The 22,061-nt window shown below is 48.8% G+C and overlaps 2 protein-coding genes and 1 long non-coding RNA gene across 5 annotated transcripts in view; 1 reads left to right on the plus strand and 2 right to left on the minus strand.

Moving 5' to 3' along the window:
• DLX6 (distal-less homeobox 6) overlaps positions 1-4,534 on the plus strand; it is a 6,852-nt gene extending 2,318 nt beyond the window's left edge. Inside the window, exons 2-4 of one of the 2 annotated variants that reach the window (XM_053409624.1) lie at positions 857-1,050; positions 2,437-2,587; positions 3,234-3,331. In XM_053409624.1, coding sequence (XP_053265599.1) covers positions 857-1,050; positions 2,437-2,571 — 329 coding nt within the window. In that variant the 3' untranslated portion in view covers positions 2,572-2,587; positions 3,234-3,331. Of the gene's footprint in view, positions 1-856; positions 1,051-2,436; positions 2,588-3,233 lie in introns of both variants that reach the window. The other variant, XM_053409623.1, reaches the window with a different exon arrangement.
• Positions 1-8,902, minus strand: part of LOC128423961 (uncharacterized) — a 65,770-nt gene extending 56,868 nt beyond the window's left edge. Inside the window, exon 1 of one of the 2 annotated variants that reach the window (XR_008332906.1) lies at positions 8,775-8,902. This is a non-coding gene — a long non-coding RNA (uncharacterized LOC128423961). Of the gene's footprint in view, positions 1-5,703; positions 5,899-8,774 lie in introns of those variants that run through there. The other variant, XR_008332904.1, reaches the window with a different exon arrangement.
• Positions 8,903-15,702: 6,800 nt separating this feature from the next.
• DLX5 (distal-less homeobox 5) lies at positions 15,703-20,782 on the minus strand. The gene is made up of 3 exons (XM_053410200.1): positions 20,255-20,782; positions 18,240-18,424; positions 15,703-16,592 (listed from the first exon to the last, which is right to left on the minus strand). Exons 1-3 carry the CDS (start codon positions 20,613-20,615, stop codon positions 16,266-16,268), a joined length of 873 nt encoding a protein of 290 aa, XP_053266175.1. The 5' UTR covers positions 20,616-20,782; the 3' UTR covers positions 15,703-16,265.
• Between the last annotated feature and the right edge of the window lie 1,279 nt (positions 20,783-22,061).

Consider the following 22,061-nt stretch of genomic DNA (forward strand, 5'->3'; position numbering starts at 1 on the left):
TGTTGTTTTTTTGCCTGCGCGATTTTAACACATCTTTAGCCCCCCGCCACTGTGCCTAGAATGACATTATAAATCCCGTCCGTGCACCCATCGGATGGCTAATCTGCAGTAAACGTCTCGAGAAACAAATGGCAAAGTCGCCGAGGGAAGACGCAGCTCCGCGTCCCTTCGTAAAATCATTTGCACCTGCACGTTGGCTGTGGAGATACGTCTACAGATCCGAAGCAGAAATGCTACCCTGCTTGTTTGCTTATTCCTTGAGAAAATGCTGAGATTGGAGATAGATTCATATTTAGGAGATACAAATTGTGTGTGCAGTTCGAACACATTCCAATATTAAATGAGACGCTCAGGTAGCATGAACTCTGCGCGCGTCTTTGTGTGTAAAAAAACGACGACAGGTTTTGGTAAGAGAGATCAATGCAGTAGCCACAAACTAGGCAACAGGGTGCATTTCAGGTTCTCGGTTAAAACGAAGCAGGGCCAGGGATTTCTGGAAATAGCAGTAGTTTTTGTTTGAGCGAAGTACTGCTTGTATTAAGAGAGCGTCGTGAATTTCCTAGCACGCCTGGGCAGCAAAACTGTCAGGAAAGCGGGTAGATCTTGCAGGTCAAAGTGAATCATCCGCCACAGAAGGTTGCCTGAAGGATTTGTCGGCGGCCTGACCTTCTTATGTATCACCCCGTGCATTTTCTACTCTGTTAGTAATGGCATGGAAATGGCTTTGTCTCTGATTTCCCACCCCACCCCCACCTCCCCAACATGAAAAGCACCCAAAACAAAATCCGGGGTGTCTCATAGAAGGGCTTCGCTGTGCTGGACATCCCGCTTCAAATGTGCTTTCTTTTTATTGCAGATCAACAGAAAACCACAGTTATCGAAAACGGGGAGATAAGATTTAATGGGAAAGGGAAGAAGATCCGGAAGCCCCGAACCATTTACTCGAGTCTCCAGCTGCAGGCTTTAAACCACCGCTTCCAGCAGACCCAGTACCTGGCGCTTCCCGAGAGAGCAGAGCTGGCGGCATCATTAGGACTAACTCAGACACAGGTAATTCCCGGGGAAGTCCAGAGAGATCCCTGAGATCCTGGGCTCCGAGAGAAGGCCAGGCCAGGCCAAAATCAAGCAGACAAATCACTATTTCCATTGGCCAAAGGCTAGGAATAAAAGCGAAGCTCAACTACCCAGGTCGGTGGACTGCAAAAACATGGCCAAGTATGCGTTGGTGAAATATCATTCTCTCTATTATTATTATTTTTCAAATTCAGTCTGTTTTGATGGTGCATTGAGAAAGGTTTGAGTTCACCACTCCAGAATCTGGGCATGCATCTACTTAGTTACAGCCCAAATCTGAAGGGGATAATAAGCACTGAGGTGGAAATAAATTTATACATAAAACAAAAAAGGTTGTTGGGGGCCCAGAGAAACCTCCTCCCCATCCTTTGCTGATAGAAATGGAAATCTATTTCATACGGTGCACAGCCTCTAGGCCCGAAGAAAGCGCACCTTCCCTAGTAATATTCAATAGTAAATTATCCTGGATGAGTAACTGAAATTCAGTGCTTGCCCTTAGGCGAAATGTACAAAAGGTGATGATAGAGCTGACGATCAAAGGGAAGCGTGTACAAAATTAGAGCGAGTTAAGCCACAGTTAAATGTGGTTGGTGCGTTCTGGCTTTCCCTGCAGATTTAAACCTGAATGACACACGAGGTTAGAAGGAAAACGATTAATTTGAATTCATGAATGCGGAAAGGAATAGTAATTTTAAAAAAAACAAACATTTTTTGTGGCACTTTGTAATCTTCCGGACAGAAAAAAAACAAAAACAACAGGGATAAACCATGTTCATTGGATCCGCTGGTGGTTGCCAGGAATGTAGGCAAAGAGGGGCATTTTGGATTTGGTGCCTTATTGTGATATAGGGGCGACCTTGAAGGCAAAAGAAGACGGGAGGTGTCTTTAAAGAGCAGCATATCACCACCACCACCACCACACATATTTAATGGCAATCCGAGCTTTTAGAGCACCTAAAGTGTGGTACAGAGAAAGGACACTGTCACCTTCCCAGCTGGGATCTTTGCAAAACGCTCTTATCTGAGTGACACCTAGCTCTCTTACATTGCTGCAGAAGCCTTGTTGTTCTTGTTCTTGTTGCTGCTGCTGCTACTGCTGCTTGTTTTTTTGTTTTGTTCTTTTAAACTTTCATCTACTGTTTTTGTTTTATTAAATTTTCAATGTATGTAAGGCTCAGTTTTGTTGGTTTTACGCCACTGGGATGATTTCCGCGATAAGCTACAGATCACCATCTTGCTCAGGGAAATAGATCTACTCTACTGGCCCTCTCCTCTCCCCCCCCACCCCCACCCTCACTCTACGAATTGGGCTGCTCTCTCTCTCTTCCTTTTTCTTTTGACTCATGTATTACTTCTTTGTAGGCCAAGCTGGAATCCAACAAAACTGACGCGTTTTGGGATTTAAGCCAATTTAGACCCCCCTTGAAGGTGCAGCTGCAGACGGTTTTAGAGCCTGATCTTAAAACTCGTAAAAGTGGAAGTGGCACCCCTTCCTAAGCACATTTACTTGGAAGTAAGTCCAACTGATTTCGGTGAAAAACTTCTGAGTATGTGTGGTTAGGATCTCGCCTCGGTCCCATCGAGATCAATGGCGCCGGTGATGGCTCAGGGCTTTAGCGTTGTGGCCCTCTCCAAAAGGACGGGGGGGTGGAGGGGGGTCTCATAATACAGAGGGAGGCTATGGGTAGGATAGATTGCCTCCTCTGCCCTGGTTCCCCTCCCCACTCGGGGTCCTAAAACGGTAGCCGCGTCTCGACAATTATGCAGTAATACATTATATAGGCCGACGATTGGTATCATATCCATACACGCACGCAGGTTCTCAGTCTGCGTAGGTTGCCTTCAATGGACGCGTGAAGAAGGAAAAATGAACGCATTGTAACTGTCCCCCCAGAAGGAAATGGCCTTTCCAAACAGCCTCAGCGCAGTTTACTTAAGCAAGTCCTAATTGTGGGTGATTCAAACAATGGCCATGGAAGCGGGGAGGGGAGATCATGAAGTTCATGCCACGGAGGGAGAAGAAGGAAGGAAGATTGGATAGACAGACAGATATAGATACATGGATGGATTTGAAACTGTCTATTTGCCTTAAGTCCCCCACCTCCCCCCACCCCTCCTCCCCCAGCAGACCTCTCATGCCTTCTGCCTTTCGGTTGCAGGTGAAGATCTGGTTCCAGAACAAGCGCTCCAAGTTCAAGAAACTGCTCAAGCAAGGCGGCAACCCTCACGAGAGCGACCCCCTGCCGGGCTCTGCCACCCTGTCTCCGCGGTCTCCAGGTTTGCCTCCTGTCTGGGACGTTTCAGCCTCTGCCAAAGGAGTCAACATGCCTCCCAATAGCTACATGCCTGGTTATTCTCACTGGTACTCTTCTCCACATCAAGACACAATGCAGAGACCACAAATGATGTGAACGGGGCCAAGAGAAACAGCTCGCCGGAGGAGCCGCTGTCTCCAGCGCGGCCTTGCCAAGCTGGTCGGGGGTGGGGGGAGCAGCGCAGCTCGCGGGGCTCTGGGTGAATCTGGAGTGTGTGGCAAAGGAAGACAGACTCGGGGCGGCTTCGCCTTCGCCTTCTCTTTAAACCTCAGCGATTGATCTTGAGCAGAAAGAGACCATTTGCGTCCTGGCCCACGTCAGATGCTCCTCTTTGGGATATTTCCTTTGGGACTCGGAGGCACCAAACCTCTCTGGGAGTACAAGTCGAAAAGCAAAAATTTTTACAGACTTTTCCCACCAAGTCCACGCAGCAACTTTAAAACAACAGCACACGACAAAAATAACAAAACTTATTCAATGAAAAAGAAGCGATCCTATTTTTATTCACTAAACCGAGATTGACAACAACAACAAAAGATTGGAAAGGGAGGGGCGGAGAAAGGGATTTTTTTTTTTAAAAGATAATACCGTTTGGGGCGGGGGCGGGCGGGCGGAAAAACTTTTTTTTCTAGTTTAATTAGGACACTTCCACGAAGTAAAATCTGCATGCTTTCTCGGAGTGGAACCGGCAGCTGTGAGGGCGAATCCACTATATTCTCTCCCACATCCATAAGTCACTTGAAACTAAGAAAGCACCTGAAAACTGACCAGAAGTTCTCCTGCGCATGCCCCGCTGTAATGAATTGGAGATGTGCCCTCATTCATTTCGGTGGAGCTTGCAGAAGAAAACTCCCCACCCCCTATGTATTATTGCCGCAGGAGAAAGAGAATTTGAGGGGGGGAGTAACATACATACAAAAACCCCCAAACAAACCCCAAAACCGCACCCCATCCTAAGGCTTAAATCTCTTTCACCCACCTGCCCTCCCTCCCTGGCTGGCTGGCAGCTCTCTCTTTCTCTCTCTCGGTCTCTCAGCTGCCTACCCAGCAACCTTGTTGTACATATTGTTGAATTTTAGTTGTATATATACTTTGTATGTTTTGTCTCCTTTCATATATAGAGTAAAAGCCACAAAATGTCAAAAGAGTCCTGCCTTACTCTACAGCTTTGGAAAGGTTATCTTCCCCCGCCTTCCCAGGAACCACCCATGTTTTAAATCCTAAATGCAGTCATGTGAGATTTATTACTCGGCGGAACTGTCCTCCCCAGTAATCGTGCTTAGGATGGCAAGCCTCGTATAGTTCACATACAGAGTACCACTGACTTTAGCAGGGCTGCTCTAGAGTAGACGTGTTCTGCATGGCCTGCCTGCCTAAGATTTCTACAGACAGAATATAATATAATATAGTAATGGTCAGAGATGTATGCCCATGTAGTTATCTATGCCATAGATGTATCACGTCAGTAGCTAGATAGATGCTTATGACAACAGACACGCGTGCACCAGTCGTAACATCGCATCTGTTTTGCGACCTACCTATCTGCCCGGCTAACCAGTAAAAATTATATTGAATCATAGAATCATAGAGTTGGAAGAGACCACAAGGGCCATCGAGTCCAACCCCCTGCCAAGCAATTGTGCAAAGGAGACTTTATTTGGATCTGCAAGCCAATTTGCACCCTCTGAAACCAACAGCATCAAACTGGCTTCCTCTTAATCGACTTGGGTCCCCTCCGGATTCTCTGCCTCGCAGAGAGAATCCCGCGGAATCGTTGATTTCCAGAATCCCGCGGAATTTTCTTTTCCGTTTTCAACCCAGGCGGCGTGAAAGCTGCCCTCGAACTGCCTTTTGGCAGATTTGGCAAAAGTCAAGAGGTTGCCTACTTTTGTAGGTGGCAGAGGGTGATGGTCTCTCTCACACACCCCCCCGCAACCCCACCAGCTCTCTCACACACTCCTCCGCCAAACAGACTACCTAACGCTGCGTAATAATGTTCCCCAGGTCTCTCTCTCTCAGCGCTCCCTGGTCCCCATTGCCGAGTCCAGGACGAATCATATCCTTCTTAGGGTGGTGCAAAGGCGAGAAATCATGCACCACGAAAAGCCCCTTTCGTCACACAAGCAGGATGCCCCATACTGCGAGAATTAATGGCTAGAGCCCTGGGCATCCTTCAAATTATGAACCTTGAAACCACTGAGCCATTTATCAGAAGTCAATGGAGATCCTCAGAGTGCTCCGTATAATGACAGCTACATACAGTCGTGCAAAAGGACAGTCACTATAATTAGACACAAAAGCCAAGACTACTTACCAATATACCAGCGCCGGTTTTTTGTTGAGCAACTTCCACGCTCAGTCAGTCTTCAGAATGGCTTAAAACCGATCAAGTCTTGTCATTTTCTACCATTCGCATTGTTACATTAGGAGGAAAAAATGTTTTCTTTTCTCCCCCCCCCTCCTCGTTCCCACTGTGAAACTTTGGGTTCAGCTCTCCCCAGGATCAATTGTGAACAAAGCCCCCAGCTGCAGTGCCATCCAATTTGAGGCAGACATTGGGGACAATTTAAGGTTTTTATCCATAAGAAGGTTTTTCCCCCCATTCTCTTAAATGCAGCCATAATTAGAGTAATTTTTCATGTAGCCCGCTGATTACAGCGTTTTTACCGTCAAAGATATTACCTGTAATTTTCTTCCACTTTTAATACTAAAAAGCCATCTTTATTTAGATTCAGGAACAGGAAAGGCGAAACAAAAGAGGGAAATTATTCTGTTATTCATACACAAATTGCAGAGACGTAGGACCTAAAATTGAAAATTAACCAAAATTATAATGCTATGAAGAATGGAAGAGGCTTCTGAGGTACAGCTGGTTGTGGGGTTCACTGAATTATTCAGATTCGTGTTAGGGAGTGAGAAAGCTAACATACATTTAAACCGAGGGGTAGCCCCTTCCCTTTGTAGGAAGAGCCCCCAAGACTTTCTGATGAAGGATAATCCTCCCCAAACCAGTGGAACCACAGGAGAAATGGGGATGCTGCGAGCGAAGCCACAAAGCCCGTCAGATAGGATTCAGATCCCAGTTCTCAGCAACGCTTCCTGGGAAGTGAGTACCATTGAGATGAATGCGGCCTTCAGTGCCAAGGGAGTAAATATGTTCAGGATCAGGGCAGAGTTAGAGGATGGCAGGGCTCACGCTGATGAAATCAGGGACAGAGCTGTCGTGATTTTGAGTATCTTGGACGGCAGATTGAAATCCGCTGAATTTCTAGTATGTTGGCTTAACTGGAGGGGCTTGTTTTATTTATCCGGCCTTACGCATTACCTCTACCCCTGCACAACACACATACATCTCTCAAACTCCCCCCATACACACGAGCAGTGCATCCAGGATGACATGTTAACCTTTCACGGGTTAGTTCCTCCCATTTCACTAGATCTCGAGGGCTTGGTCCACTTTTAGTCTACCATCAAAATTCGGTTCTTGGTGGGAGTTGATGAGAAGGGTTCTCGTCTTCCCCCTCCCCATTCTTCTGTCTGTTGTGCAGCAGCGCAATCCTCTAGCGGGCTCTACTCAGAAGTCAGTTCCACCGCTTTCAAATGGGACTGACTTTCAGGATTGGGACAATCGGTTCTCTCCGACTTCCTCTGAGCAGTGTATAAGGAATCGCGCGCGCCCTGTCTGTGCTAAGAGCCGGAAGGACGATTTGCTCGTTTTCCAAGGGACGTTTAGATAAAGCAGGGATCGTGGAAGGTGCTTGCAGGAAGGGCCTCGGTGGCGGCGAGCTGGGGAGCCAGAAAGGTTTACCTGTCTGCTGCTGAGGGTGAGGGACGTCGACGCCGAGGCGCTCGAGAAACAGCGTCATCTATAGATAAGAGTGGGACAATTGTGCCAGAATTGAGAAGGCTTCTCAGAAAGGGGTTCCTTTTAGGGCTTCACCAGAAAACTCTTTGCAGCTAAACAGAGGACTCCCCCACACCCGCAAAGTCCCTTAAATTCCTCACATTTCTAATAGTACTGATCCCACTTCCAGATAAACAGGAAGGGGTACCTGGGGAGGTAATATGGGGCGCGCGCACTGGCTTGTGCGTGTGGATAATCCTTCTTCCATTGAAATCCAAGCCAAAAGGCCCATGTAGATCCGGATTGTTCCTGAGGAAGCGGAGCCTCAAAAGCAATAAACAACCCACGCAGAACTGGAGTGTTTGTTTGTGTGTGTGTGTAAATGTTCTGAAGCAGAACAGGAAAAGGAACTGGCGGAACTCGGCCAGGCCAAATTTACAGCCCCTTAAACCGAGAAGAGGTTCTCCAGTCTGTTCAAGCAACCTGGATTTTAACCCCCTCACTCCCCCCCCCCGCAACACACATCCGAGTCCCAGCTCCATTAGAATGAACGGGTTGCTTTTTGCGAGATATGACGGTGAAAAGGCTCGGAGAAGAGGGCCAAAGTAGAAGCAGGGCGGTGCGCCATTGAAATACATGGGATTTCTTTCCCAGTTTGGTGTGTCTCGGATAAAGTAGGAGCGGAAAGTAGAATCGGTATTTCGGCAGCCTGATTGCTGGGCTGGGTGTCTAGCTGAGCTGTAATCGACATACCCCTCTTAAAAACAAAAGGGGGGAAAAACACACTTGCTTTTAAGAACATTTACCTAGGGGAAATCCCGAAGGGGGTTTCACAGCCCTATTCTTTACTTGTCTACTCCGAAACGTCCCACGAATGGGATTTACTTGTAAGTAAGCGTGCAATATCCTTTCAGACTTAGGGAAGATGAAGCACACACACACATACGCACACCGGCTAACACAGTGGATCCGACCACTTTCAAGCAATGGGACGACTCTGCATTAAACATGGAAACCTAGATTTCGAAGGGAAAACACCGTGGAGTTTTTCTTTGTCATTCTCAACCGGGAGTTCCCAAATGGCACTTCACAGATGTTGACAACATAGCGAGTCCAACCCCCCCCCCCGCCTCGCAACACACATTCACCGGTTCGTTTTCGAGACAACACCCCCTTCCAATATACACCCCCCTTATTTCTGAACCTCTAGGTGAGTCACTGAAAATGTGGGAATCCTGGGCCGCCCACCCAAACAGCAGAGCGCCCCCCAATAAAAGCTACAATAAAAGCAGGCAAACAAACAAACAAGTAAATAAATAAATGTGCGTCCGTGTAACTCGCTTATCGAAAGGTCTAAGTAAGGAAAATTGAGAAATTAGAATGATCAGGGTTTTCTTTTTCTTTTCCTTTTCTTTCTTTCTTTTTTGCAATAATAAAAATAATAATAATAAAAGTAACCATCATTAAAACGTGAAGAGGTACAGCTGATGGGATATGCGGCAGCAGTCGAGGAGGTTTAAAACCGAACAAAAAAAACTTACCCCCGTGCAAAACCTGTTAAGCAGAGATGAGGGTCTAAGGAAATCTATAGTAGAGAGAAGCAGAGGAGAATATTTTTCTGAGTCTCAGGGCAGAAGCTCTTTCTCTATATTCTTGGTTGACTGAGCATATCCAGGTGTGAAATTGTTTGCACACCCCAGCACCTCTTATATTGCCAGCAAAATTAGCTGTTATTACTGTCACTGTTTAGTGATGGTTAGCTTGATAAAAAAAAAACACCGCTGTAATCAAGACCTGGCGCATCTTTGCAAATTACAGATAATTGTAAACGTCCAGATTATGATAATAGCATCCTAATCCAGCCTGCAATATAATTATTACAGAGTGTTACATCTGAAACTGTCCAGTAGGGCTAATTCGGCCATTATTTAGACCTCTCTCTCTCTTTTTTCTCTCTCCTCCTTCTCTCCTCCACTACAAATGGGTTGCTGAGCTGAAAATGTACGATTGTAATTTCACGGGGCACTCAATGAGTAATGATAGAGGAAGAGGGGGGGAGAAATACAAAAGTGAAATGTGAACGGGAGCGATCAAATCAAAATCGGGAGGGGGAGGGGGAAGAGAGAGAGAGAGAGAGAGAGAGAGAGAGAGAGAGAGAGAGAGAGAGAGAGAGAGAGAGCGCTGGGGTTGATTCTGGTGGAGGGAGGGAAGGGGGGGGGAAGGAGGAATAAGAAGAGCGGGAATTAAGAACAGAGCAAATCAGGGGACTGAGGCGAGCCAGAGGAGGCTTCGTTGTGTATTCAGGGGCTGCTGGTCCACCCCCCCCGTTTGTGTGTTTGTGTGTAAGCGCGCGCGCGTGTGCGTGAAATCCTCCTCCCCACACCCTCTCATCTCTCTCTATTTCGCTGCACCGTTCCCCCCCCCCCTTTCTCTCCCCCGGACCCTACGCCGGTTAGCGAGAAGGAAAGGGAAGAGGGCGTACAAGTCCCGTGCTGGAAGTGGCACAGACTGAACCATACGTGGAGCCAAATGTCACTGGTTCCGTTTTTGTTTAAAGAGAGAAAGGTCCCTGCAGGATCAGACCAAGGGCTCATCAAGGCCACTATCCTGTTTCCAACAGCGGACGGCCAGACATGCCTCCGGGAAGCGCAGGAGCAGGCCATGGAAGTATTCGCTTACCACGGCTGTTTGGCCTTCAAGACCTTGATTTCCAGAGGTATAGCTCTCTTTTTCCGGTTAGGCATCAGGGTTTGCTACAGACCACAAGGGAATTCCATCAACCCACTGATTTTTATTTATTTATGACCAGATCCCAAGCACACTGGATTGTGGACCCATTTATCTGAAAAGGGACCTTTGCTTCCAAGAGAATATCCCTACGGAGATCGCAGGTTTACTCCGAGGGAAAGTGGCTAGGATCCGGCTGTGAACCTCTGAGGTTATGCTCTTTGTTTAAAAATAAAAGAGAGCAGTATTAGCCGTTGTTGTTGTTGTTGTTCTTAGAAGACCAAATTCGATTTCATTGCGCGCTATCTCCACATAGTGAATGAATATTCCTTTATTTTCCTCGTTCGCATTTACTCATTGGACAAGCCCTTGGGAACCCCAAAGGCAATTAGCCGGGCAGGTTTTTAATTGCAATTAATTAAACCAAGCAGCCTGTAGCAGATTAATGCTCTCGTCTATTGTCTCTGGTGTCTGATAAATGCACAATGCAAACAGAGTTTGCTTTGGCTGTTCCGTATTGGAAGCATCAAAGGAGGTACTTGATACACGCGCTCTTATGTATATTCACACATACACAGCGATCCTAAGCCACTTAGACGTGGAAACGGTAGGAGAGAAATAAAGTGGGTGGGGGAGGCATTATTTAGACATTTCTAATCGGGGCTGTAGACTCGCTTAGTGTTGCTGAACAGTTTCCTAGCAAGTAAACGCATTTCCTATCTTATCTACTAAGGAAGCGAAACACGGCTGAAATCAATAGGCCCCTTTCCAAGCAAAGTTACCATCCTATCTATGCTCATTTCCCTGGGAGTAAGCCCCACTGAATCCAACGGGGCCTACTCTGAGTAGACATGAGTGGGATTGCACGGCAGTTATAGGCTGATGGCGATAGACGCAGGCGTGGCAGTAAAACGGGCAGAAGAAAGTGGATGATATATCACAGCATCGTGAGTCGTGGAACTGATTTGTGGAAAGGTCAAAAGGCTAGGTTTGGGGGAACGGGCCTAAGAATCGGTATCCCTCCCCGCAAAACTAGTTTTTGGGTTTGAACGTGGGCGATCGGTAGCCCGGGAGGTGAGAACAAAACTGGTAATGACTACTAGGCCCTCCTTTGTGCTTCGTGGACTCCCAATTCCCGGATCCGAGGAGTTTCCTTGTGTTCTTTCCCCCCAACTGGCCCGCTCTTTGAGCTGCCTTCATTCTCGGATGTCGGAGAGGAGGTTCCTCGGGATGCTGGAGTGTTTGAGGTAGAGAGAAGCGGGCCCGCAATGCTGTGGAAGAAGGAAGACGCGTTGCAGTTGCGGGAGATGGAGAAGCAGCGAGCCAACCTGCGCCTGTCTCCTCAGGAGGAAGACCCGCTGAGTTCAGCCAGGACTTGCTCCCCAACAAAGCGAGCGTGTACAGGATCACAGCCACAGAGAAGTCCCGGGGAGGCCAGAAAAATGAAACGCGCTTCTACTGCATTGATTTTCAAGAATGGTGTTTTTCTTCTCCTCTCACCATTAAAAAAAACCACACCACCCAGTGATGTCCCCCCTAGAGCACAATTTTGTCTCGCTTTTCCACCCCTCCCACTCTTCCTGCGATCAGGTTCGGGAGAATGAAGGGTTAAAAAGAAAACCCACCGCCCGCCAGAGAACCCACATATATTGCAGACCACGAAAGCTGAAGGAAGCTGGCAAGGGGTTGTGTGTGTGTAGAATGAGCCTCTCAGCACAGCAAAAGCATTAAAAGGCTCCGAGCTTGTTAAAGGTGTTTTCATTTGGTTAAAGGTCGTAATATCTGGCATTTGGCGGCTGGCAATAAAAAACGCGCCTCGGGATTGGAGAATGGACCCCCGAAGGCTTGCAGAGCTGAGAAAGATGTTTTAGGCCCCAATAAACAAGCAAATAAATGCGAAATGATGATGATCTGCGGCGACAGTGGATTTTTCAAAATACGCGCGCGCGCACGATCCATCCATCTCTCCAGGAATGACCTATAAAAGCAGGTTGTTGCATTCATACGGGTTGGCTCTTTTTACACACGCACACGTGTACTGCTGCTCTGTGGAAATGTACCTTCGTGCTCTAATAGCACTCCTTCCATTTAACGCACCACCACTGCAACGTGATAGAGAGTTGTGCCAGATATTTACTTCTATATTGAGGGGCCCAATTGCCCACGCCAGAAAAAAAGAAGCAGAAGTGAAGCAGTGTGCGGGTCTATTCCAAAGACACAGAGCTCCGCGTTAGAGGTGAAGAAGGCAGGAGGAAGTTCCGGAGTGAAGCATCGCATCCAAACCGCAATTAAAAAGCTCTCACTTGAAGCTGAACCGATTTTAAATCTCCCAACCGAAGCAAATCCAGGGGTAACTCAACTGCTGCCAGCTTTCACCCGAAAACTTTTGCTTCAGTTGCGCTCCTGGGAGGAAACGGCTCGCGTTCGTCTGGCTGGGCTCTGCGCGGAGCTCTTTGGTTTAAATTAAAAGCAATGTTCGACGGAGACTACGCTTTCGCTGCGGGGTTATAGATGGGGTTTAATTAAGGTCTCCCGCGGAGGAGGTGGAGGGGAAAAGAAACAAACTGTGCAACAACAACAACAACAACAGCAACAAACCAAAAAAGAGTTTCTAAAGGAGAATCACAGGTCAGGAAACTCATCCCCGCCATGCCAGCCTGAAAGCGCGCTAGGGTGGGAGACGTGACCGAGGGCGGAGGGTGGCAGAGAGAAATCGCAAAGCAAGCGCGCGCCCGCGTCTCAGAGGAAGAGGCAGAAGGACAAACAGCTTCTGCAGACCCGAAGGGGGGAAATTCTGTGTCTTGAGCTCCAAAGAGGTTCTCAAACTCCCATCGCCTCGGTCTTGTCCAGCTGCGCGGTGGGTCGCGCTGGTGGAGCGCGCCTGACCTTCCCTTGCCCAGAGAAAGGGAGGGAGAGAGCGCGCGAGGGTGGGTGCTCCTGTGGGTGGTTTGGTGGGTGAACCCCTGGGTGGAGCTGGAGCCCAGAGGAACCAGATCAAGGCAGGCGAAGTTTGCGGGCTGCTCTCTCTCTCCGGTCTGTGTCCCTCTCGTAGGCCCTTGCGGCGGAGCCCTGGAGCCATCCGGCACCCACAGGAATGCGTCTCCTTCTCGGCTCTCTCTCCCTCTCCGCCCGCCCCGCTGTGGCTCCCCAGCTCCTCTTGGAAGCGAGGGCGAGGAAGGAGAAGGGAAGAAAAACTTCTTCAAAGGTTAAAAACTACCGAGGACACTTGATTATATCCTTGCCTTAGGGTGGGAAGGCACGACGGAGCGATTCCTACTCTCCCAAAAAGTATATGTGGATATAGTGTGCACACACACACGTATATACAAGCCCACATATGCACGCCTGAGTGCAGTGCCGTACATGATTACGTTTGTGCCCACAGCAACAATAGATTATGGGGAGTCGACTTCCCCAGAGCTTGACCTTGGGGACTGGGAAGAGTTCAGTTTGTTCTAGATAGTCTCCACATCATGACACCACTGTCTGCCCCAAGGAAAGAGGGGGAGAGAGTTCATGAGGACTAGCGCCATTTTTAGACGGGAGGTGGTAATCCCAGCTGTGGATACTATTGAAACCGAGCGGCGTTATGTCCACGAGCATCAAGGGCAAGATGGACCGGACCATAAAGAAAGAGAGAAAAGGGGGGGGGGTGTCTGTTATATCACACTGTAAAAACCTCACCCCCCCCAAAAAAAACCCCAGGAGACACAGCCAGATTTGTCTATAAAAATCCTTCCATCCACAACCAGCGCTTAACGCGTAGCAGGTTAATGAGCCAGGCACGTTGAGAGCAAAGGCAAACTCTGAGAGGAGAAGGTGATATTTGCAAGAGGGTGGTTCTGTTGCAAAGGAAAGAAAAAGACTGCCGAGCCGTAGGAAGGGTTATTTTAATGGAAAGTAGGCCACAGAACAGGCCAGAGTTGAACAGTAGTAGAAACAGGGAAATCCCACACTGAATGCTGAACAGATCAAACGGTGCAGGAGATGTATATATATATATATATATATACCTGTTCTGCTAAAATAATACTCATGAAAAGCACTGCAAGAAGAGTGCGTGAGTGCATATTGGAAGAGATCTTTTTATGGGGGAGGGGAGGGTGATCTGGAACAAGCCCTCTTCTTCTCTCCCCTCCCCCCCCATCAAGAAAGGAAAGGTTCGGCCGCTGAGGGGGGAGAACAATGGGGCAAGGCGCGTGTGGCTTGAAGCTCCGTTTACACGCGCACACACACCGAGTCGCGCGCGTTCCAAACGAACAAATATCTTATTCTCATATATATGTGTGCACAAGATAATGTTCCACAAAACCTATTACTGCCCCCCCTCCAAAAAAACCTGGCTTAGCTCTCTCTCTCTCTTTCTCTGTCTCCAAATTAAATTAGAAGGGGAGACCAAAACCGAAAGAGGAGAAAGAAAGGTGGGGGATGGGAGAGAACGGCAGAGACTACCAGAGACAGGTAAATTCGCCCGAGGCTACAAAGCGTGCCTTTTCAGGTTTTTGTCTCCAAACCCTGGAACATCTCTTACTGAAATCAGCAGATGACAGGATGTAATTTTTATGGTGGTGTTTTGTTTTTTTTAAAGTTCTAACCCTCTTTCTTTTTTAACAACAACATTAAAAAAATATACAACCCAACTGTTATTCTTCGGTGCTGTATCTCCTGATGTATTACTTCCTACTTACAGACGGGGTCAGGGTTCCCAATGCATTTTAAAATATTTTTAAAATCCAAAAGGTGTTTTTTCCAAGCCTGCTCTGAACCCTTTTCTCAATTTGCTCCTGGGCCAAGCGGAGATCCGGAAAGACAAAATAATTTTTGGGTGGGGAAACAGGGGGTTCGTTTTGTTTTCCAGTCCGTACGGGGGTTGGGGAGAGAAGCCAGCTATCTGGTCTCTCCCTTCGAGCATTTTGCTTCCATCCCGCAACGCGGGGACACAGAGAGCTGCAATGCCACGTGTGGATGGCCACACGGGGTCCCTCTTCCTTTCCCTCCCCATTCTCCGGTCGCCCTCGGGTGGCTCGCCCGGAATTTAATTTCGGGATTGGGTTGGAGGAGGGTGCGGAGTTTCGGCGAAGAGGAGGAGGACGTCAGGAGCGAAGGAAAAGATAATGATCGCCTTCGCCTTTGAAAGGGCTCCTCGGCTAATAACCACCCAGGCCCCGTTTTGCAGATCGCCTTTGTGTTCCCAACCCGGGGAAAAAGAGAGAAGGAATCGAGATGGGAGGGGATGGTCCACATTTTAGTCTTCTGCCCTGTTTAGCAGCTTTAAAAAAAAAAGCAAATGTAATTTGTATAATTAGACGATGGGATGCTGGCTTTCTCCCAGATAATTGCTTTTATAGTAGAGAGAAGCACACAGAGCGATTTGCACCCCCCCCGCCACTTCCCAGCGCTTCTTTTCATCTCCAGATCATTTTCGTTCGAGGGTTAGTCGCTTTTTGTATAGCTGGGGTGGGGGAAGGGGAGGTTATGATGGAGGCTTTAAAATAGGGATGTTATAGGGGGGAGTTATTTTGTACGTGCCGGGTTCTATAAGCCCAGTCCAGCATGTTAAACGACTACCCAGCCTTACAGGTAAATTGGTGAGCCGAGGATCGGGCCATACGGGGCAATCTTCCCCCCTCCCCACAAATAAAATGAATCTAAAAGATGGAGCAAGGAGTCTGAGATAACACACAACCTGCCCCCCCCCCCCAGTTAGTCCCTTTGACAAACGGAGAGAGGGGAAACGCGTCATATTTTTCCTCTTTCTCTTCTCCTGTTCTCATGGTGGAAATAATTTTATTTATTCAGAATATACAGTTTAATTCCTTCTATCTACACTTATGTACAGGGTTAAAATGACATTGTTGGGAGGGGGAAATGAAAGTCTCTGGGGAGAAAAGGTTGAGGTCATCAGATTTCTCAAGGCACCTTTGAAAGTGTCCACAGTTGATGAAGTAAAAAATAAGCCACCATTCATTTCCCCCTCCCTTCCCCATAAAACAACCCCAAAGTCCGTCTGTGTCTTTTTTTTTGGTTAAAAAATCAAAATCAAAAAGAGGGCGGGAGAAAATTTCCTTTGAAATGCAATAAGTTACATGCAGGAGCTGTACACATTTCATCCTGTATAGTGTTTTTTTCCCCCTTTCCCTGAAAAAAAAGGAAAACCCGAAACAAAAAACAAAACAAAAAAGAGAGTCAACCATATGCATTTTTTTCCTTTTATCAACAAAACGCCAAGTGTCCAAAAAAAAAGTAAAGAGTTTTAAAACGAGGAAAGAGGGTTTTGTTTTTTCGTTTTAAAAAAGAATCCTATTCTAGTAGATTGTCCCAGAAGCCAAAGCTAAGGGGTGCTGTAGAGAGCCGTGGGGCTGCAGGTGACCACTGAGAGCGTTACCGCTGGAATACCAGGACGAGGAATTCTCCAGGTAAGTGGCGGCGGGCGACGGGTTGGAGTTGGCCCCGTGGGCGTGGGGATGGTGGCTGAGAGACCTGGCGCTGCCCTGCGGTTCCCACACGGCGGGAGACTGCGGGGAGTTGCAAGCCATGGGGTCGCTGGCGCTAGGGCTGTGCTCCGGGGGCATCTCGCCATTCTTCATGATCTTTTTGATCTTCGATCTTTTGTTCTGAAACCAGATTTTCACCTGAAGGAAGAGGGAGGGGGGAAGAAGAGGGAAGTGAAGGAAAGAAAGAAAAAGAGGGGAAAGAAAATAAATAAATGGGTGACAAGAAAGAAGGAAATAAACCCATTTTTTTTAAAAAAACAACAACCCACGGACGTTTATTTGGACGCCTTGATTTCATTCTCGTTTTTGCTTCAAAAGCACAAGGAGGTCTCACTCTAAATCTATGCGTGCCCCGTGCGCGCAGGTCAGTCCGGGGGGCTGCGATGTGTTGGACTCCCAAGGAAACGATTTCCATGGAAACGGCAGGGACGGTGAAACAGGCCCCGAGGATTCAAATGGCACTTGCAAGGCGATCCTAGAGGGGAGCCGCCAGCAATGGAATCAAGGAAGATCCCAGAGTCTAGTTGCCCCATCTACTTTAATATTTACAGTAGGAATCATCATGCGCTCACGTGCTAGATCGGGCCTCTCTCGGGCCATCAGAAAAGCAGGATCTGGACTCTGAGGATGCTAAAACCCAGACACTCCTTGGCCTCTGATTTTTTGGACATCAGGCCTGCCTCCCTCCCCCCCAATCCTGCGGCAGCTGCCTAAGGGATTTCTTTTTTTAAAATGAATATTATTCTCAATTAAAGAAAAGCAAAAGGAACAAAGGCTAAAGCGGGGCGGGGAGCCTAGAAGACACGATGGCTGTCTTGATTATGGTCTGCCAAGGACCAGCAGCAGATCCTAACTCCTACATTACTCAGTGGGTGAGTGCGCGCACGAGGGCTTTTGTTCTTGCTGCAGTCGGTTTTGTGTTCCCAACGCAACAGCCTCCCCACACCCGCCCCAGCGCAACAATACCAGCCCAATCCCGAGATAACCTGCTTTCACACAAAAGACTCTTTCCCCCCTTTGCACCGAAATGGTCTGACAAGCAGCCCCTCCCGGGTCCAGCTGCACTTTGCAAGCTCCTAACGCAGGAGATCCACCCACGTGCGGTCCCCCCCCCGCTCCAATCTTTTGTGCGGCAAGATCGAGAGAGAGAGAGAGAGCGAAAGCCTCCAGCTACAGTTAAACGAGACACAAAACAAAAATACTGCGCGTCGTCAACAGGGCGAGATGCAAGGCAGGCTCACGGTCTTCTCCGCCGCAAGCCGGTGCGCTTTCGCAATCCGCGAGGCTGGTGCGCACTTGAAGATCTCTCTTCCCCGATCCTCACCAAAACAACTGACCCCGCCACCCCACCCCGCCCAACCCGGCCCCATCGGATTCAATCTCATTAACTTTTCTAAAAAGTAAGCAAATGCTTGCGTGGAAGTTAAAGGCCATTGCAATCTTGCAAGCAAGATTTGGGGAGAGAGCTGAAGAGAAAGGCACCGCAGAGCAAAAAGGGAAGGAAGCAGCAGCGAAAAGCTCCTGCGCGGTGCGCCCTCTTGGCCTTACCCCAAGGTACAAAAGGAGAAATAACCCGAATTTGAGTGTGTATATCTATACATTCTGTATACATGACCAGGGAAACATACTTTAGACTCTTTTTCCAACAGGAATTCTTGCAAAGAATTTACATAGTATTTATGTCCAGTGAACGGGTGGATCCCGCTCAAGTAGGAATTATTGCGAAGGATCTGGATAGGTTTTTTTTATGTTCAGGGTCGCCCTTCCTTCCCACCGTGGCCTTACCTGTGTCTGCGTCAGGCCTAAAGACGCGGCCAGCTCGGCTCTTTCCGGCAGGGCTAAGTACTGGGTTTTCTGGAACCTCCTCTGCAAGGCCGCCAGCTGAAAACTGGAGTAAATAGTCCTTGGTTTGCGCACTTTCTTTGGTTTGCCGTTCACCATCCTCACCTCCGGCTCAGCCACCTCTTTTTCTAAACAATCGGAGCGGGGAGGAAATCAGAAAGGAAGCTTAGAGCTGGGGCAGAGGACGCCAGTGGCACATTACAGGAAGGAGCCCGCACCTAGGTGGACAGGCCAGGATCGCAGCCCTGACCCGGACGTGGCGGCCGCGAAGCTGACAAACAAGCGCGAGAGACCCCTGGAAAATTGGGACGTGGGAGGGCGGGGGGAGAGGGAAACTGACATGGTAGGAACAGCCGTTGTGACTATTTCTTGCAAAGGGAAGACTGTATGTGTTTGGGAGTGAGTGAGTTTGAGAGAGGATATACAGTAAGCAGCACCCAGGTTTCCACCGAAATATTATTTTATATTTTATTTCCCCAAGGGGTATTTGGCTCCTCGGTTTTCGTAAAAGAGAGAAGAAGGGACCCAGGTTAGATTTTACCATTTTGTCTTCCCGTAATTAAAAAACCTAACAAGCAGCAAAGTTCCCGGGCGTTTTTAGGTCACAATCCAGTGTCTATTGATTTTTCATGCATGGAAACAAGCAGACAGTCTCCCTCTTCCTCTCTCCATTTGAATGGAAGCCTCATGAATTCAGCCCAGCCCAAGCTCTGCAGACTAGGGACACGCAATTTTGAGGTCTAGGGAGTTCAAAGGCCGCATCGCCACAAGAAAACGGTTCTCCTCCGTTTCAGCCGAAAGTAGCCAAATCCGGCCCAGACAGAGAGCCGATTATTCAGAATAATCTCGCCGCCGATCGGGGGTTGGTGGGAGAGAGAGAGAGAAGCGGCACAGATGCGTCTGGTTCCTTTTACAAATACTTAACGCGCCACTGGCATTTCCCCTCGCCTTTGATGGGAGCGACAAACAACGTATCTCAAGAAATGTACACTCACGCGCAAGTAGGAGAGGCAATAGGGCGAGGGGGTAGAAGCAAAAAACATTTCTCATTCATATATATTCAGACTATATATATATAGTCTGAAAAATTAGAGAGCTTGAAACACAGCAAAACATGAATTTGAGAGGCTTCGTGCATTCAGCTGAAATTGTTCCGGGATCGCATTGGATAAGCGTGTTCCACAACGGTGTTTTTGTTTTGTTTCTTAAATGAAGGGGGGCATGGAGCAGAGACGAGGATTTGAGCTGTTCCTGCCTAGCCCTGGATTTCCCTGAGTTTGCTTCTTGTGGAACCCACACGGAAACAGTTTAACCGCGCGTCTCCGTGTGTGGGATTAATCCCTCATTCCATTTTGGAAGCTAATATTAGCAAGACTCTTCGGGCGAGGGCTGTTGTGGTGGGGGAGGGGTGGGGAGAAAGGAAGAAGGCACGAGATCAGATCCTTCCCCTTCCCTCTCCCCACAAGTTTGCTGTGTGTCCCCCAAAACTCGGCCTGTCTTCGCGGGGTGCCGCCGACGTCGCCCAGTCCTTTGCAATAAAATCTTGTGTGCAGGAGGGTAGAAATCTTGCCAGTACCTGCCCCCTTCCCGCCACAGCTACTTGCCGTGGCTTTCTATTACACCCCTGTTCCCATTCCCCTCAATGTATTGCCTCCCAATCCGGAGTTGGAGACAACAAAGAATCCAGATTGAATGGTTTCTCTTTCCGCCTCTCTCTGGCTTTTCAACCGGGAACGAGGCAATTTTTTTGCACGGCGGTGGAAGGAGAAGCTGTGAACCTCCTTCGTTGCCCCCCAGCCCAGATTGGGGGGGGGAATCGGGTGGGCTGGGGGTCAAACTGTCCGAGTAACCAAAAGGGTCCTCGGTGACCCCCAGATCGCGAGGAGGAGACCCCTCCTCGGGCATCTTCCTAGTCCCCCGCCCCCGCCTCCAGCCCTCTCCCCGACGGCGCCTCTCACCTGGCTGGCTGGCTGCGCTCTGCGCCCGGTTGTACGCGCCGCCGTACTGGTGGTAAGGGCTGGCGTAGCTGTAGTCTGCATAAGCTTTGGCTGGGTAGCTGGCGGCGGTTCCGTTCATGCCCTGGTACTGGTACTGGTAAGGATGGAGCGCTTTGCCGTAGGAAGCCGACGAAGGCGAGCAATAGCCGTGCGGGGCTCCTCCGGGGGAATTGTAATAGTCGGGGTCCGTGGCGGACGACTCGGGCAAAGTGGGCGACTCCTGCGGCGGGTGCCCGTGCATGGTGGCTGCAGCCGTCTGAAAAGGACCTTGGAAGTCTCCGGATCGGATGGCTGGCACTCTTCTGTCAAACACTCCGGTCATAGTAGTTGGCGAGGCAGCAAGCAGGCGGGCGGGCGGCTGGGTCTTCTAGGCAGCCATGGCGGGGGGGAGGGACCGAGGGAGGAGGCGGAGGAGGCGGCGGCGGCGGCGGCTGGGAGCTCTCTGGGGCTGGCTCTGGCTCTGGCAGACTGCTCGCAGGGAGCGGAGAGGCTTGGTTAAATCCTTAATTGCGCTCTTACGCACAGCGGGGTGGATTGGGTTCCATTGGCCAGAGCACTCCGGAGCAGCAGCGACACCCTAACTCGTCCAACTAGTTTAGCACAACAAAGCGCTCTGCTTTTTTCATTCTTTCCCCTTTTTTTAAGTTCCATTCAAGCTCCTTAAAAAAAAAAAGGCAATACGAGCAGCACCATTATCTCGGGGTTCTCTTCTCCTAGCCAGCAAGGATGGGAATTTTGGGCGTTAGGGAAAAAGAAAAGAACCGTCGAAGTTTGTGCAATAGGAAGACGGTGGTGCACCAAGCGTCTATATGTGTGAACGCGTGACACTCGTGTTTCAAGATGCAGATGCAGAGGAAGGCTGACAAAAGGTGGCTTAGTCCAGGGGTGGAAAGATGTCGGATGTTCTAGGAAAGTCCCAAACTTCTCAGACAACCAGCGTCCCCTGATCAGGGAATTTATGGGCAATTGTTAAATAGGAAGGTTGCAGCTTTTCAATAACGCATGTGCCAGGATATAATGGCTGTAGAATGCAAATAGGACTGAATCCTGGTTTGTACTCAGCCATGGATAACACTGGTGAAAGCTTTTGAACCTGTCCCTCAGTTTTCCCGTCTGCAAAATGGGGATAAGAAACCTTGCATATCTCTTCCAGATCAAGGAGCTCTGTAGCCTACAAATGCTCAACAGACGACAGTTAGTGACAAATAATCATGACAACATACTGGGGATGCAGACCCCACTGTCTTTGGGAGGAGTGCTCCGGATTTCCACTCCTTAATCTGGAGTGATCTTCGTAAATACAGGGAAACTTCTGAAATAAAATCAAGGCTAGATGGAGACCGTGTTCTGAACAGAATGCTCTGCTATACTAGTCTGTGCCTTAGAATACAACATGCGCGTTGTCTTTGAAGTAAGCACCATTTACTTAGGTGGGACTTATTTCTGAAGGAAGCACGCATGGAACCTAGCAATATGTGATGTAACGTACTTCGGGATCCCTCCTCAGAATATACAAGCCCCGAATAGCTTACAGTGCTGGGAAAAAGTGTGTGTATTGGCAGGCCAACTGATAACATGGGGCCCGTGAGGAAGTGGCTAAAAGCGACCCATATACGAAATACCCCCTACAGTCCTTGAATCGCCCACTTTGACACAGTAATCGAACACCGGGTGAGGAAGGGAACCTTTCAGGACCTCCTCAACCCTCTTCCTACAAGTGAAATGCACAAGACGACCCACAACATAACCATCCTTTCGCTATGGTTTA

This window comes from Podarcis raffonei, chromosome 12, assembly GCF_027172205.1.
Source record: "Podarcis raffonei isolate rPodRaf1 chromosome 12, rPodRaf1.pri, whole genome shotgun sequence".
In the NCBI taxonomy this organism is placed as follows: Eukaryota; Metazoa; Chordata; class Lepidosauria; order Squamata; family Lacertidae; genus Podarcis; species Podarcis raffonei.

Coding starts and splice junctions, on each gene's coding strand:
- DLX5 (XM_053410200.1), bottom strand. CDS start 20,615: ATGACCGGAGTGTTTGACAGAAGAGTGCCAGCCATCCGATCCGGAGAC. Junction 18,425..20,254: donor GAGCGCAGCCAGCCAGCCAG/GTGAGAGGCGCC, acceptor CCGATTGTTTAG/AAAAAGAGGTGGCTGAGCCG. Junction 16,593..18,239: donor TAGGCCTGACGCAGACACAG/GTAAGGCCACGG, acceptor CTCTTCCTTCAG/GTGAAAATCTGGTTTCAGAA.